The sequence below is a fragment of the Panthera pardus genome, unplaced genomic scaffold (genome assembly GCF_024362965.1).
Source record: "Panthera pardus isolate Hobbes unplaced genomic scaffold, ASM2436296v1 HiC_scaffold_19, whole genome shotgun sequence".
NCBI lineage: Eukaryota > Metazoa > Chordata > Mammalia > Carnivora > Felidae > Panthera > Panthera pardus.
The window spans coordinates 1,469,740-1,487,648 of record NW_026526754.1 but is presented as its reverse complement, the minus strand read 5'-3'; the positions used below and the strand labels follow the sequence as shown (position 1 = coordinate 1,487,648).

Below are 17,909 nucleotides of genomic sequence, written 5' to 3'. Positions count from 1 at the left end.
GGAATAGGTTGTCGTCCGATTTATTAGTTGGAGTATCTTACATCTTTCAATGGTAGGGAAAATTTTATATTGACATATCCAGAGTTTTTATTGAAGTTATATTAGTCCTATCTATCAGAGATATGCTAGAAAATCTATAACTTCCACCAAAATGTTGCCCATGTGAGCAATTCAGTTTATGAAGTGCAATCTTCTAAGGCAGGCTTAGGGCCTCATGATTCATTTTTCAACCTATGTGATGTTTAATGATTTTGTCAAAATAAAAACTAATATACAGTTCTATGTCCATCATCAAATTATGCCATTCAATTTATAGCTTACACTATGAAAAAAGACATCCAGATATGGAGGTTTGAGGAGTAGGAAATAGCTCCAGTCTATGCAATTCTCCTTCCTTTGACACAGATGTTTGTAGTAGGTGAGAAGTTATTTGGTTTATTATTACACTGGGAATTTTTTATAACAGAGTAATGACATTGTTTCATTATGCCAAACATGTAGATATCTACCTGGGGTATACTGTTGGACCAAAAAAATGATTATTAAAAAAATGAAACTATATAAAACAAGAGGGAAAAGGGCTGAAAGGTCTTTATCACATTGTTTAAACCAATCTTAAATTCCATTTTCTAAACTACTGAACAGTAATTCCCAAACATATTCATTTTTCTTAGCCATCATAGAATATCAAGAAGCATTTTTGCAAGTTGTGTGTGTGTATGTGTGTGTGTGTGTGTGTGTGTGTGTGTCTGAGTGTGTTATGAGCTCATGCATGCACAGACATTTTAAAAGGCTGAATATAAGTCACATTCCATTTTAATCTTCTTTGTTACATATTGTTGTCTTAAGAATTAGATATTGTTAAATAATGTCAAGGAATGAAAACTTCCATAATTAAAAAGGAGAAAACTAATATGGTTCTCTCTTTGGAGGATAAGATTTCCGCAAATAAAGTTACACTGGTCATTTAGATAACGGTATTCCTAAATCATCCCTGATGATAAGTCTAGTGTATTTTCACCTTCTGAATTGATGAAAAGCAACCTTACATTTCAAGTAGGTGAATTTCTGAGTTCCTTGTTTTCCTCTTCTTAGAGTGAGGGATTTAATATTTGACAACATCCTTCCAAGATCCTTTAGATTTTTGTGTATCACTGTGAGATATACCAGGAATTAGACCCACTCTGTAACTCCCTACAAATATTAACCCAGGTTCACTTCAAAGGCATGTGCTAAGATTTCTCATGACCATGCATGAAGACATTTTTATTTTAACATTCTGAGAAAGCATATAAAGCTTGGAATGATTCAACAACTAGCCCAGAGCCTCACACTTAACTAGTAGGGAATTCAGACTCATACTCAGATTTGTCAGAGTCAAAGGCCTATGTTCTTTATGGAATATTGCACAGCTTCTGGAAGTTTCAGAATGCCAACTATAATGGGGCAAAATCACAGACACATGTCAGATTTAGCATTTATCACCAGAATGTTCAGCACAAAGCATCGATCCCCCATGCATGCTAGATCCTGCCACTGATCATTTTGCCTTTTTCTCATACACAGCACATGACTCCAAAAACAAGGCTCATGTGGAAAAGGAATTTACATTTTCAATTATGTATCTGTTCCTGGATGTATTAAAACAGATTCATCTTTAATACCATTCTAACCAATTTTTTTTGTTGTTGTTGTTACTGGTAACTAGTGAGAGTTTATCAAGAGGAAGCAGATAAGGATTAAAAATAGAATCTTAGGATTTTGTCATCAGTATTATGGCTCAAGAGCAATGAAATGTTGGAGATCCCAGGAAATATATGCTGCCACATGGAAAAATTAATAGTTCAGAGGGTTTCATAATAGAATTGCTCTAGGAAAAAAAAGAATCATTAGTTCAAGTCACATACAAGCATACCTCTTTTTCTTTTAAGTTTATTTATTTTGAGAGAGAGAGAGAACACATACATACATGCATGTTGGGGAGGGGGGGGAAGGACAGAGAGAGGGAGAGTGAGAGGACAGACAGAATTCCAGGCAGGCTCTATGCTGTCAGTGCAGACCCCAATGTGGGACCTGAGGTCACGAACTGTGAGATCATGACCTGAGCTGAGATCCAGAGTCAGATGCTTAACCAACCAAGCTACCAAGGTGCCCCCAGCATACCTCCTTTTTATTGCATTTTGCTTCATCACACTTTGCAGATATTGTTTTTTGTTTGTTTGTTTGTTTGTTTACAAATTAAAGGTTTGTGGTAACCCTGCATCTAACCAGTCTATCAGCATCACTTTTTCAACAGGATTTGCTCACTTTGTGCCTCTTTGTCACATTTTGGTAATTCTCATAGTATTTCAAAGTTTTTCATTATTATTATATTTGTTATGCTGATCTCTGGTCAGTGATCTTCGATGTCACTATTATAACTGTTTTGGGGCACCAAAACCCAGGCCCTTTACAATGGCAAACTTAACTGATAAATGTTGTATGTGTTCTGACCGCTGATGTGGTGGAAATAGTAAACCAGAAGTGGTGCCTGGACATGGGACCGGATTGCTGCAATCTCATGATAAAACTTTAATGGCTGAGGAGTTGCTTCTTATGGATGAGCAAAAAACTGGTTTCTTGAGATGGAATCTGCTCCTGGTGAAGATGCTGTGAAGATCGTTAAAATGACAACAAAGGATTTAGAATATTCTGTAAACTTAGCAGGCTTTGAGAGGACTGACTCCAATTTCGAAACAAGATCTACTGTGGGTAAAATGCCATCAAACAGCTTAGCATGTTACAGAGAAATCATTCATGAAAAGAAGAGTCAACCGATGCAGGAAATTCTACTGTTGTCTTTTTTAAGAAGTTGCCACAGCCACCCCAAACTCCAGCAACCACCAGCCTGATCAGTCAGCAGCCATCAACGTCGAGGCAAGAGTCTCCATCAACAAGATTATGACATGATGAAAGCCCAATGATGACTAGTACTTTTTAAATTATCAATGAAGGATTTCTTTTTTTTCCAGAGAAGTCTGTGCTTTTATTAGCCAAACAGGCTACTTCAGAAGGATGAAGCAGGACGAGTGGGTGGCCCCAACGCTAGGCTTGCCATGCTTCACAAGCTTAGAGGTGAGGGAGAACTCACCCAGGTAGTAGCCAATCATCTCAGGCTTCATTTCCACCTGACTGAAGGTCTTGCCACTGTAAACACCTGCCATGTTGCCCCCCATCACAGGCAAAATGATCATGTCCTGAAGGCATGCCTTAACCACCTTGGGCTTCTCCATTAGGGAGGCCTCCTTATTGGCCTTGTGCAGGTGCTTCAGCAGTGAGAGCTGCTTCCTCTGCAAACCCCAGTTCAGCCTCTGTTGCTGAAAGGCAGTGTGCAGCTGCATCAACTGTTCATAGGATCTGCCCAGCAGCTGGTCAAGGTCCAAGCTGCAGGAGGTGAACTTGCTTCTTCTTCTGCTCCACTTATGCCATCTTATCAACTCTTTGCAAAGGACTGTTTTTTAAGCAAAGATATGTACATATTTTTCTAGATATAAAACTATTGCACGCTTAACTTTATTGTACAGTATAGTGTAAACATAAATTTTATATGCACTGGGAAACCCCAAAATCCATTACTTGCCTTATCACCATACTTGCTTAACTGCAGTGGTCTGGAATCAAATCTATGTTATCTCTGAAGTATGCCTGTGTTACATTAGAGCATGGAACAAATGGATGTCCAACACTAGCAGAGAAGAATACCACAGAAGTTTGAAGAAAGGGAAACCCTACAGAAAACAAATCAGAGCAAAATGTTTTCTGCACTAGATCTCAAATCCAAAGATTTTAGCTCAATGGGTATCAAAAACATAAGACCCAAGACATTGACCATATCACTGAAAGTGTGAGTAATACTCAAAATTGTTTTAAATGGCAGATACTCCAACCAAATGTCATTGAATTGCTGAGAAAGTTATTTATTTTTCCATTCTTTCTAGTTACATTAATAAAGAAGTTTGCATACCATGTTAACATGTCTTTAGCACTCTATTAACACTTGTTAATTTCTCCTGTGCAGTAATGCAGTTTCCTTTAAAGATACATTTATTTACACTAAAAGGGAGTCAGTTTAAAGGAAAATAAGTAGAGACTTTATGCGGATATGGTGAAAATCATGACAATGTAATATAATTACTGAACTTGAAAAACGCTGCACATCTGGAGAAAAAGCAAGGTGAAATGCTAAAAAACCTGAGTCCTTTAGCAATATTTAGGGACAAGCCCATCTCTCGTCATCTCTGAGATTTGTGGGATGAACTGATACTGAGTCAGACACAAGGGCAAGTTGAGGCAAAATATAATGAGTTTGATTTTATACACTTCCTGGTCATCCACTCAATAGCAAGCCCTAGATACAAGGATAAATGAGATTCAATTCCTGACCGGCCCTTCCCTCAGCATCACAGAAATTTTCTGTAGCAAGAGACTTTCTCAGGTAGTTCTAACCACCAGAGACAAATTTTTTCCAACCGCAGACTGCCCTTCTATGGCATGAAGCCACTCACAGGACTTCTAATCACTCATTCCATAGTTATGCCAGGCAGTCGTTTCTCCTTGGAATATGTCTCCTCCATCTGAAATACTCTCAGTTTCTTCCATCATTCCCAATTTTCCCTCTACCATCTTGACTCCTCATCACTGAAAACATTCTAATTTGTTTATATTTTTAAGCATTACAACCAGAACTACATATACTATTTTAGGTCTAGCAATATTATTTTAAGGATCAGAAAACAGAGACAATCAATTGAGCACTATTATAGGAAAATTTTCCTACGTTTGTTTCAGCTCTGGATCATACCAGCTTTGTGTGTTCCATTGATGACTCTGAATTAACTTACTTTTTCTTAAAAGTATGGAGACTCAACATAGCTTAAGTAATCATTTCTTTTGAGTTCATGAGTTACATAATTAGAAAATAAATACAAAGCACACATAAGGCACATGTGTGCCTTTCCATAAGCACACATCCTTTACCACTGTTCTCTAAGTTCCTCAGGTAATATAAATAGGGATTCAAAGGAAAGGGGCCATATGGATAGAATATTACATTGCAGTATTGGTTACATGGCTTCCTATTTTTCATGATTTTTTTAAAAAGGACTCATATAGCTTAAGAGATTTTATAAGTTTCCAAATTATTTAAAAAAAAAAAGCTTCCTAAGTTTCTTTATACCAATTCTTTCCTTTCCAAACTCACCATAATCACTCATTTGGATGTCATTGTGTTACTAGTGGGGCAGAGAAATCACCTGTTGATGCACATTTACAATAGTCATGTTCTATCTCTCCAATACTACCAGGGGCAGAAGACTGCAGATTAGTTCTTAAGCTAAACCTCACAAAGTACAGAACTCTAATTTTCAATAAAACAGGAAGACAATTCTCCATCTTTTCCAACTGTACCTTTATTTATAAAAGGCTGTAAGTGGGCACTTGTCCCGGAGAGCAATATCTTTATCCTAGGGAGGATGCTCAAACAGCAGAGTGAAAAAAACAGAAGTCTCTTATGTAGGTAAGGGGACATTCAAAGCCATTCTGCCTCATTGAACTCTGACTAAAATTAGGCCAGTCCTGTCCCAGTTTAATTTGCAGACACAACACCCAGAGGATCTTGTTAAAACACGGATGCTTATTCCCTGCCTCTGGGGTCAGGCCTGAGAGTCTGCATTTTTAACAAACTTTTCTTCAGAAAAGCCATACCACTGGTCCAGAGAGCACACTTCATTGTTAAGGGATTAACAGAAAATTGGCAGATTTGGGATTTCCTACATTTGATTCTAATTGTATTTGAAGAGTAGACTACCATAGATTTCATTTGCTCAATAAACATGTATGGAGAATTTGCAACGTTCCAGGCACTGCTTTAGGTGATGGGAATTCAGCAGTGATTTTCTTCCCCCAATGCCCTTTAGGCTTTGGTTCAAGTAAGTGGGTCTCTACTTAAAGATTCCACTGCAGTAGGCCAAGCATTTCTAGCACAGCTTTGATACTAACATTAAGAGCAAGGACCTTGAGAATTAGAAAGACTTGGTTTTGAAAGCTCGCTGTCACTTAATCACCTTGCCATCCTGAGTAAATTAATCTCTGAGCCTCAATTTTCATATATATGATGAATAAAAAGGCATGATGTTTGTAAAGCATTGGTCCAGTGCCTGACATGAGTAGTATTCAAAAACAATGCCAATTATTATTACTCTTGTTCCGGTTCTGGCACTGAGCCACAGAGCAAAGCACAACCTGCAGATGCAGACATACTTAGTGGTAATCTACACAGGGCTGGGCAGAGAGGGACCAACAAATAGCAGGTGGAGGATCCTGAGAACAGGTCCTGAGAGTTATGCACTTCCCTATTCCAGAAATGATCGTGTGCATCAAAATAGATTTTTCTGTAATGACAAACATGCCCATATCTGAACTGAAGCCACTTTTACAGAGTCTAAATGCTGTGCACAGGGTGGAATGAGACGTATAGAAAGGGGTCAAGAAGGCTACCAAATCATCCAATGAGATTTCATAGATAATATATGGCTCCAGGGGTACAAGCGACTTCTTACACTATGGGTGAACTGCTATGGGGAGTGTAAACCTCAGAATGGTAAGAAATGACCCTAACAGCAGAGAGTGATACCAGAAAGAGGAAGGGAGAGAAGTGGCAGGGATCCCATCCCTAGAATTGGAGGAGAAACGGACTTGGATATCAGGTTGTAATAATCCAGTTACTGATTTACCTACCAGCTGGAAGATCCTAAAAGTTGAACACAGGATCTGCGGAAATATGATCCAAAGGGAGGGACATGAGAGTCACGCAGGTGGGATGAGTGGTAAATGAAATGTAACCCAGATTGGAGTGCTCAACAGTTATGCAAACTGGCCATTTGAATATGGAAGCAACTTGTTCTGTGCTAATGCTGCATGCTTGCACGAGACACATTCATTTTAAGATTTATTAGAGGGGCGCCTGGGTGGCTCAGTCGGTTAAGTGTCCGACTTCGGCTCAGGTCATGATCTCGCGGTCCGTGGGTTCGAGCCCCGCATCGGGCTCTGTGCTGACAGCTCAGAGCCTGGAGCCTGTTTCAGATTCTGTGTCTCCCTCTTTCTCTGACCCTCCCCTGTTCATGCTCTCTCTCTGTCTCAAAAATAAATAAATGTTAAAAAAAATTAAAAAAAAGAGTTATTAGAATACCAAAGTAGAAAAGAGAAATACATGGACAGACCAAAGCACAGGAAAAAATATAAGAAATTGAGGCAAATAAATGTCCATTTGTTATTTGAGAGGTCAGTTAGAAATCACAGTCTGGGGATAAGAACTGTGATAATTTCATGTAATTCTGAAATATTAGTGACATTTTCACAAGGCATATGTGTATGTGTCTAGGTGACCACAGGAAGGAAGGGCTAATAGACAGTATACTGGTCTGGTGCTAGGCTTGGAGGGCAGGAAAAGATGATGAATGAGTGAATGATCAAAGGATAGATATACAAGCTTTAGGGGGAAAAAATCAAGTTAAAAACTTGAGGACAGTAGGGAGAAACCCAGAAGCCATATTAAACCTGACAAAGAGGGCTAGCCATAGGGAGAGAGCCTCTGTGGTTTTGAAAACTTTCACAGAGCTGAAAACACTCACTGGGGAACTTGACAGACTACAGATCAGTAAGAAGGCCAAGCGTTATTGGCAGTAGCAATTAAAGATCCAGAAACTAGACTGGAAAAAACTTGCATTCATAAGAAGAATGAACTTCTGCTCTTGTTCTCATTTGCCTTTCTGATCTTACAGTGGAGCACAGCGTATGAAGGAATTTACGAGACCGTGGCCACATGGTAAAATGTCAGAGCGCTTGGCAACTGTCACTACGTGAAGGGGACTTCTCCCCTCACCCCGGCTCATTAGTCTTACCGCAACAATATCTTGTGTACACTGGCATTTTGGAAACTTTGCCATTAGTCCTTTCTGATAATCACCCGAAGTGAATTACTGTTTCCTAGTGCGACTTTACCCTGACTTTTTCTTGTAAGCAGCCATGAATATATCAACATTAAATGGGTAGAATATGGAAAAGGTGACTTCACAATTTTTTTTTGACTCTTCTGAAAATGTCATGTCCTCAGTTGGGAACATTTGAGAGGTCATTTTGCTTCCTGTCCCCATGCAGTAAACCACATCTATCTTTCTTTATATATGCCTTTTTCATAGTTTCACTTGGGCTTGGTCCAAACTAAAGTGGAGGTAGAGACATGACTCTCATAGTAAATTGTGGTCCAGGGAAGACACACGGATTGAATGAATGAGGTTGAGTAAAGATATGTAAAATTGATTAATATAATGTACTTGAGTTTACTACGTAACAATTGCCTCTTTTCTTTCTCAGTGTTTACAGCCTAGATTTTTAAAGCAACACCAAAGAAAATGTCATCCTCATTATAAAAAAAGAAACAAAATCTAGAGAAGATGTCTGAAACGCAGTTACATTAAGTACATAAACAAGTGTGTTTTATTTCTTTTATTGTCTGCTCTTTAAAATTTTATTTCTGAACTCCAGGAAGATTCTTTCTTTGTGAGAAAAAAAACTACCTAGGGATAATTTACCTAGGGATGCCTGGGTGGCTCAGTTGGTTGAGTATCTGACTTAGGCCCAGGTCATGATCTCGTGGTTCATGAGTTTGATCCATGCATTGGGCTCTGTGCTGACAGCTCAGGGCCTGGGAGCATGCTTCAGATTCTGTGTCTCCCTCTCTCTCTGCCCCTCCCCAGCTTGTCCTCTGTCTCTCTCTTTCTCTCTCTAAATTTTAAAAATCATTTAAAAAACTAAAAAAAAAATGACCCAGTGGCTAAGCTAAGTTCTGTTGTCCCCAGCTATGGGAACAGAATGTCAAAATCAGAAACAACTTGTGCCATCAGGAATTTAGTTTTAATTGACTGGACAAACCCAAACCTCCTTTCTCCTCATCCTCCTCAAAGATGGACACAGGTTCAAGTCTTAATTTTTTAGACATCTTATGCTCATAAACTTGATATCCATAATTGCTATCAATTTAAAATATGGAAATAATTATGGTTTTAGTAGCACACATTTTGCATTATGCAAATTAGGACTGATGGATCCCTTTCACCTTTGTTTTTTGTTGTATCCTCTCACCAATAGAAATGAATGATGCAATCCCATTGTGCAGGTAAGAGGAATGGAGTTGCTTAAGGCCAAACAGCTACCGTGTAAACAATCTGAAGTTCAGGCAAAGAACTTGTCCAATGAGCTGAAAGTTGTCTCAAACAATAGTTTAATTCTTCTTCAAAAAAGGGTCATAAAAATATTCATTTACAGATGAGAGGCAAAAAATTCAACAATAAAGTAACTGGCTCATTCAACTAATAATATTTAAAGGAGATGTACATTAAACTTGCTTTCATTCCACACCTTAGGTTATTTTCTCTACATCATAGGGAGAGATGAGTACATTGCTTTTCAATGTACTGAGGAATGGGGGGGGGGGGCCGGGGCAGGGGGTAACATGAAGCAGTAGAATAGAGTGGCTAAGAGTGCCAATGCTGGAATCAGACTTCCTTAATGAAAATGTCAGTTTCATCAGCTTGTCCTTGGGGTACTTTACTGAATTTGTCTATTTCAGCATTCTTGCCTATACAGTGGAACTCACTACAGATATCCTCACAGGGACATTATAAACAGCCAATGAACAACTACGCGTAAGCTCTCAATGCAGTGTCCACTACATTGTATAGAGTCAACAAACGTTTGCAGTGAGAGGCATGAAGACAGTTATCCTTTCTATTTTCCCTCTAGCATAATCTAGAATCTAGTACTATTTAGGTTTTAAGTCAGCACCTTTATTCAATAACTCTCCTTTGAAGGGCAACATGACAACCATATTGCACCTCTACTGTGTCCCTGAAAAAGTATTATCTCAGTGATTTGGAGAAAGGCCAGCATAACTAAATGACATTTGTTGAGAGAAATTTGTGTAGGAAGCAAAGATATGTTTACCAAACAGGGAGTGAAACATATTTCAGGGCTTCTCATCTACAGGTACCCATTATCTATAGAGAGACCAACACTGGAGTCACATGGTTGTGTTTTTATAAAATTGGCAAAGACATTTTAACCTCAATTAGTCAAGACCATTATTTCTTTCCTTCTCCAATCACTCTTTGCCTTTCTTCTCCCATGGGTTAGGAGTGACGTACCCTGTGGACATTTTGGGGTCTAGCTGACTGGAGAGTCTGCTGGGACTTTGTGGATTTAGCAGAATATATTCACATGGTTCAGTTGCTTTGTGTATCATAGTTATTGCTAGGTGTCACAATGTAGGGACTTCCAAAGATTTACCTATCTCCCACTGACCACAGCACCACACTGATGAGTGTAGTATCATGTACAAATATGTGATTTGGCCCCCGGCACCAGAATTATCTGATAGAAGAAAGAAAAAAAATATATTTAAAATTTAAAGCTTGTCAATAGAATTTTTTTCCAACCCATACACATGTAACTTAAAAAGAAAAAGATTTGGTTCTCATTGAAGCCTAACCAAATTACAATTTTTATTCCATCGAGACTATATTTGGCAATTCAAGAACAATAAATTAAAAAAATCATAATTCCTTTTAAAGAGCCTGAAGTTGGGGCGCCTGGGTGGCTCAGTCGGTTAAGCGGCTGACTTCGGCTCAGGTCATGATCTCGCGGTCCGTGAGTTCGAGCCCCGAGTCGGGCTCTGTGCTGACAGCTCAGAACCTGGAGCCTGTTTCAGATTCTGTGTCTCCCTCTCTCTGACCCTCCCCTGTTCATGCTCTGTCTCTCTCTGTCTCAAAAATAAATAAACGTTAAAAAAAATAAATAAATAAAGAGCCTGAAGTTAACTTTCTATTCACTCTACAAGAGAAAATAATCTAAAGCTATCATAAGATTATGCTGCCAAATAATTTAGGAAACAGAAAGTCTTAAGGTACTGTTTCAAGGAATTAATTTTAAAAATATGCTATTCTTTTGCATCATGTGACATTTGTAATTTTTTAAATTATATTCTGTTGTGATTTCTTTACTCATTCTAAATAAATATGGTATTTCATATAGATTTAAATTCATAATTTTGTATTTTTTATCTTAAAGAAGGCTCCATTCATATTGTAAAACTTCAACACCTACAAACATGAATGTGTCTGATTTAGAATATCTTCCACGTATATAGAGACTTGGCTAATAAGTCTTTTCAAGTGTTTGAGAGTGAATTCTTGCTCAATCAACTTAGAGGCAACCAGAAATGCAGAAAAGGTAAACCCAAGGGGAAAGATGGCATCATGTTAGGTGTTCTGTTGTCTCTTTTTACTTTCCTTTTGGGCTCTTTGAACAATTTTACCTGAGGCTATATAGCAGAGCTCTGCAAGCTCAAAGAATGAATATCCTCCCTTGATTTGTCAGAGCTACCAGGGGCGCTCTTTGGGCGAAAGGAACAACATGAAGAAGAAACAAGTAAATACACGCACAAACTTGAATAGGCATCACAAGAATTCAAAAAGGGGTTGAAAGAGAAGCAGTAAAGAGAATCATTTGGGAATAAAGACACAGGAAATGTTTCTACTACTTAGAATAATGTTTCTATTAATCCCCCACCATCTTCATTTGCTGCAACCCCACCATCTTCATTTCCTGTACTTTTTTTTTAACATCTTCAATAAAAAATTCATGCAGTAAATGTGTGTTACATGGGAACTACGTGCCAGGATCTGAGCTATGTGTTGGGCTATCACATTAAGCAAAAATGAAGACCCTATATTCCAAAATTAATAAATTGAAATCCTCACCACCACTGTGATGGTATTAGGGGATGGGGCCCTTTGGAGGTGATCACATAATGAAGGTGGAGCACACATGAAGAGATTAGTGCCCTTATAAAAGAGACCTAAACAGCATAAAGGAAGCTGGTCCTCATCATATCCCAAATCTGCCTGCACTTTGGTCTTGGACTTCCCAGCCTCCACAGCTATGAGAAATAAATGACTATTGTATAAAAAAAAAAAGTAGGCCCTATACACACAGAACATATAGCAACAGTGAGAGATAATTAACACTATGCAAAAATCACACAGACACGAATTGCAAGACTGATATGTACTACAAGTGTGAGAGGGGTGCCTGGGTGGCTCAGTTGGTTAAGTGTCCAACTTAGGCTCAGGTCATGATGTTAAAATTCTTGAGTTTGAGTCCTGCAACAGGATCTCTGCTGTCAGCACAGAGCCCCCTTCAGATCCTCTGTCCCCCTCTCCCTCGGCCCCTCCTCCACTGAAAGAGTTAAAAGGTAGACAGGCAGATATGACCTAGCCAGATATGTCCAGACAGATCTCCCGGAGTGTATAATATTTAGCTAATTTTTAAAATATAAATTGAGGAAATAAAAGTTACGAATAAGCTACAGGATAAGAGGGAACGATGAATAATATTTCAGTCAGAAGAATATATGGGACAAAGCCACAGAGCACGAGAGAAAGAAATCACAAGTCATATCTTAAAAAATGATTAATTTGTATATTAAGAAATGTAATTTTACAGAAAATATATTGTATCAGGTGGAAGAGTACCATCGTCATCATCACCACCATCATTACCATTTTTATTACTATCATTGCTACGATGTCCACAACCACCAATTTGAGCCCTATGTACCAGACAATATGCTGGTTTTCTCATTTAATCCTTATACAAACCTATGTTCATTCATTTCATCATTCATTCATTCATCCATTCAATACCTATATTTATTAAATACCCAACCTATACCGGCCATTCTGACAGGAATGCAATTAATATTTGGTGTTTGACAAAACAGATGTAGACTCTACTTCAATGGAACCTTAATTTATAATTAATATTAGCTTGATACATGTTACCTGCTAATTATTTGTATCTCATTTGACTCCGTGTCCTGAAATTACTCAATTATTATCTCATGGCTCATCTCTGGAGGGTGTCTCAAGCTCATCTGATGGGACAAATACATGTCAGCTTCAGGAAGGTTGGAAGGAGAAAGAGAGAATTGCTCAGGAATAGATCTGAGAGAGTGCTCCTGGACACAAGGATCTTTGAAGGTGAGTACAGACTCTCAGAGGTGCTCATAGGCACTGCCATATGAAAGAAATCCTGCGGGTGCCTGGGTCTCCATCCACGAGCTCGTGAACTGACACACTGTGCCCTGGCCAGGGGTGGGGTATTCAGGAGTAGGATCTGCTTTATCCCTTTCCTGCAGGCTTGCCACTGCAGAGACCAACAATAGATGAGCATGTACTACAGATCTTTAAACCTCCCAGACAGGATATACATGGTAATTGGACTGGGGGTAGGCAAAAGACTTTTCCCTGATGAGACACAAACTCTGGTCAATCACCTACCAGACAGGGCATTGTGCTGCCAGCCTAGAGTAAGGTGTCATGTCCTACTCCAAGATGTCATAGGGCAGTATGACCAACTCTGACATGCTGTGTCCATGCCCATGCACCTGACAGGGAAGAGAATGAAAGTAGTCATGGGCAGGAGAGCGAAGGAGGCTCAGTAGGCCTAGGGAACAGGGGGCAGGGAGGCAGGTGGTCAAGAAACCATCCCACAGCATTGCTGTGACATGATACTCTGTGTGAGCTAAAGTTCCAAGCCTGGGTACGTGCTCCATTGACCCATTGGATTTCACTTATAAAATACAAATTCAAAAGTAAAATTACTAGGAATTTCAAGTTGGCAAGTGCAGAACACTAAATCCCAAGTACAGGATCCTTCTAAATGTGAGGCCTTGTACAACTGCATTGGTCACATGCCCATGAAGCCAGCCCTGACTGTGAGTCAGAGAGTAATTATTTACAGAGGTTAGGAAGTTTTTCCTGAGAAGGTGAGACCTGAGTGATGAGAAAGATCTAGACATGGAGTAGGAAGAGATAATTATTATTAAAACAGACTGAATGTTTGTGTCCCCCAGTTCTCCAAATACATATGTTGAAACCTAATCCCCAAAATGATGGTGTTTGGGGGTGGGGAGCCTTGTGAGTGGTTAAGTCATGACGGCACTGGAGGAATGCTCTTACAAGATACCTCAGAGAGCTCCCTTACCTCTTCCATCACGCAGAAAGAGCACAGTGAAAAGATGGCCATGTATAAACCAGGAAGTAGGCTCTCACACACCGTATCTGCTGGAATCTTGATCTTGGAATCCCCAACCTCCAGAACTGTGAGAAAAAAAAATAATACTTGTTGTTTATAAGCCATTCACTGTATGGTAGATATTTTTAGCAGCTCAAATGGACTAAGATACCTCTTCCCCTTTTTTAAGATTGAGTAGGTGAATTAGCCTGTGTGTGACAAAAATCCCCATTAGCCAGATTCCAAACTCTTTGTTTTTAACCAGTGCTGTATTTCTGCTTTTACTTGGGAAGGCTGTGTTTTTCCTATAGAAAGAAACCAAGGATAGTTTTTTTATAAAACCAGGGGTAAGTTTGTCAAAAAGCTGCAGTTATACTTCGTAGCTCAATGAAAATAAGAGAACAAAACAAAAACAAAAAATCTGAACACCAAAAAACCATATGACTTACATATAAATTATGAAAGGATCTCTGCAATCAACTTAATTAACATGCTCAAAGTTTTGTGCATGTGTTTGTGTACTGTGTATGGTATGTGTGTGTGTGTGTGTGTTCATGCACGTGTGTGTGTATGTGTGTGATAATATTTAACTTAAGATCTTTTTGGCAGATTTCAAGTACAAATCAAGTATAAAACACAGTATTCTTAACTATTGTTACTTTCTGTACATGTAGAATGTAATCTTGCCCAACTGAAATTTTGTACCCTTTGGCCAACGTCACCCCATTTCCCTCTCTCCCAGTCTCTAGGCACATCAATCTGTTTTCCCTTTCTATGAGATTGGTTTTTTAAAGATTCTACAGGGGCACTTGGGTGACTCTGTCAGTTGCGCGTCCAACTCTTGATTTCGGCTCAGGTCACGATCATATGGTTCATGAGATTGAGCCCCACATCAGGCTCTGTGCTGACAGTGCATAGTCTTCTTAGGATTCTCTCTCTCACCCTCTCTCTCTGCCCCTCCCTTGTAATAAACTTAAAAAAAAAATAAAAATAAAGACTCTACATATAAGAGAAATCATACAGTGTTTGTCTTTCTCTGACTTAGTATTAATGCCCTCTAGCTCCATCCATGTTATCACATAGATGTGATATTCCTTTTCTTCTTAGGACAGAATAACATTCCCCTGTATATGTAATCTAATACTATACTATATTTTCTTTATCTACTCTTCTGGCAAGGGAAATTTAGGTTATTTCTCTATCTTGGCTATTATGAGTAATGCTTTGATGAATACGGGAGTGAAAATGTCTCTTTATCATCTTGTTTTCAGTTCCTTTTGGATATGTGCCCAGAAGTGGGGTTACCAGATCATAGAGTAGTTCTATTTTTCATTTTTTCACTTTTTAAATTTATTTTGAGAGAGTGTATGTGCATAAGCGGGGGAGGGGCAGAGAGAGATGGAGAATCCCAAGCAGGTTTTGCACTGTCAGCACAGAGCCCAAGGCAGGAGCCGATCCCAGGAACCATAAGATCTAGACCTGAGCCGAAATCAAGAGCCAGATGCTTAACCAAATGAGCCACCCAGGTGACCCTCTATATTTCATTTTTTGAGGAATCTCCACACTGTTTTCTGAAATAGCTCTACGAATTTGTATTCCCACCAGCAGTGTACAAGAATTCCCTCTTCCATACTTCCTGACCATCACTATTTCTCTTTGTCCTTTTAATAACAGTCATCCTTACACATGTGAAGTGCTATCTCATTGCAGCTTTGATTTGCATTTCCCGGATGATTAGAAATGCTGAGGGGTGCCTAGATGGCTCAGTCAGTTGAGCCTCCGGTTTCAGCTCAGGTCATGATCTCACGGTTCATGAGTTCGGGCCCACATCAGGCTCTGTGCTGACAGCCCAGAGCCTGGAGCCTGCTTCTGATTCTGTGTCTCCCCCTCTCTCTGTCCCTCCCCCACAAGCACTCTGTCTCTCTCTCTCTACCTCTCAAAAATAAAGAAAACTAAAAAAATAAATAAGTAAAAAAGAAATGTTGAACACTTTTTCATGTATGGTAGCCATTTGAACTTATTTTGAAAGTGTTTATTTAAGTACTTTGCCCATTTTTAATGAGATCATTTGTATTTTTGGTATTGAATTGTATGAGTTCTTTATATTTGGAGATTAACCCCTTATAGTTTACAAATATTTGTTCTCATTCCATAAGTTGCATTTTCATTTGCTGTTTTCTTTCTCTGAAGCAGCTTTTTACTTTGATGTAATCCAACGTGTCTATTTTTGCTTTTGTTGCCTGTGCTTTTGGTATTATATCAAGAAATTATTGCCAAGACCAGTGTTAAGATTTTCTCTTTTTTTTTTTTTTTTTATTGTTGTTGTTGTTGTTTTGTTGTTGTTGCTGCTGTTGCTGCTGCTGCTGTTGTTGTTGTTGTTGTTGTTTCAGGAGTTTTATGGTTTCAGGTCTTACGCTTAATCCTTTAATCCATTTTGAAATGAATTTTGTGTGTGTGAGACCAGTACAATTTCAACTTTTTGCATATGGATATCTAGTTTACCTAACACCATTTATTGAAAAGACTATCCTTGGGGTGCCTGGGTGGCTCAGTCGGTTAAGCATCTGACTTTGACTCAGGTCACGATATCGCGGTCCGTGAGTTTGAGCCCTGCGTTGGTCTCTGGGTTGATGGCTTGGAGCCTGGAGCCTGCTTCCGATTCTGTGTCTCCCTCTCTCTCTGCCCTTCCCCCGTTCATGCTCTGTCTCTCTCTGTCTCAAAAATGAATAAACGTTAAAAAAAATTTAAAAAAAAAGACTATCCATTCTGCATTGTGTGTATTCCTCCTTGAGGATCAGTTGACTGTAAATGTATAGGTTTACTTCTGAATTCTCTTTTCTGTTCCATTGGTTTATTTATCTGCTTTTATACCAGTACCATATTGTTTTGATTACTGTAACTTTATAATACCATTTGAAGTCAGAAAGTGTAGTGCATCTAGCTTTGTTCTTCTTGATCAAGGTTGCTTTGCTATCTGAGGTCTTTTGTGTCTCCATGTGAATTTTAAGGTTGTTTTTTTCTATTTATGTGAAAACCTCAATAAAACTGTTTTTTAAAAAAATGGACATATAACTTTTTCTATTTATGTGAAAAATTCAATAAAACTGTTTTTAAAAAAGAAAATACAACTTTTTGTAATAAAAAACAACTACAACAAAACCCATAGGCAAATAATGCTCTTTTGCTTAAGTATCGTCCTTGATTTCCAGTCACCAGAGCTTGAACAAAGACATTTCAAGTTTCTGATTCTTGTTTTAGCCTTAATTCCTTCCATTTCTCTTCTTATCCTAATACTCTAAAATTGGGGAGTTAACAATATTTATAGTTGTCTAAACCTACCATGCCATTCCACATAGGTTTTGAATCTTTGTACATGATGTTTCTCATCCATTCAATGGCCTATTCCCAGTCTTTACACCTAAAAATCAATAAGGATATATTCAAAGTCCAGCCCAGTAGTCAACTTACTTCTCTGGAAATACACTACTTACCTGTAAGAGATATTATGTTCTTCTTACTGTGTAATACCAAGGTATTTATTCTTGAGCTCACTGCCTCTATTGACTATTTGTTCATACCAGTCTTTCCCATGACACTAAAAATCCTTATGTGCATGAATCACATAAACTTCATGTTTATAGGGTTAACATTGTGCTTAATTCATAATAGGTATTCGTTTCATGCTAATTGATTTATGTTCTGCCCATAGGATATTTTACCTGTCACGTCCCTCTGCCTGA

General features: G+C 38.6%; 1 protein-coding gene and 1 long non-coding RNA gene across 2 annotated transcripts in view; both read right to left on the bottom strand.

Annotated features, from left to right (window-relative positions):
* Nucleotides 1-14,251, bottom strand: part of LOC109270832 (uncharacterized) — a 97,357-nt gene extending 83,106 nt beyond the window's left edge. The window contains exon 1 of the long non-coding RNA XR_002081702.2: nt 14,140-14,251. This is a non-coding gene — a long non-coding RNA (uncharacterized LOC109270832). The remainder of the gene's footprint in view (nt 1-14,139) is intronic.
* Nucleotides 3,042-3,468, bottom strand: LOC109270831 (40S ribosomal protein S15-like). Its single transcript, XM_053906816.1, is given in 2 exon segments — nt 3,042-3,441; nt 3,443-3,468. Coding segments are annotated over 2 exon segments (426 nt in total).
* Nucleotides 14,252-17,909: the final 3,658 nt, after the last annotated feature.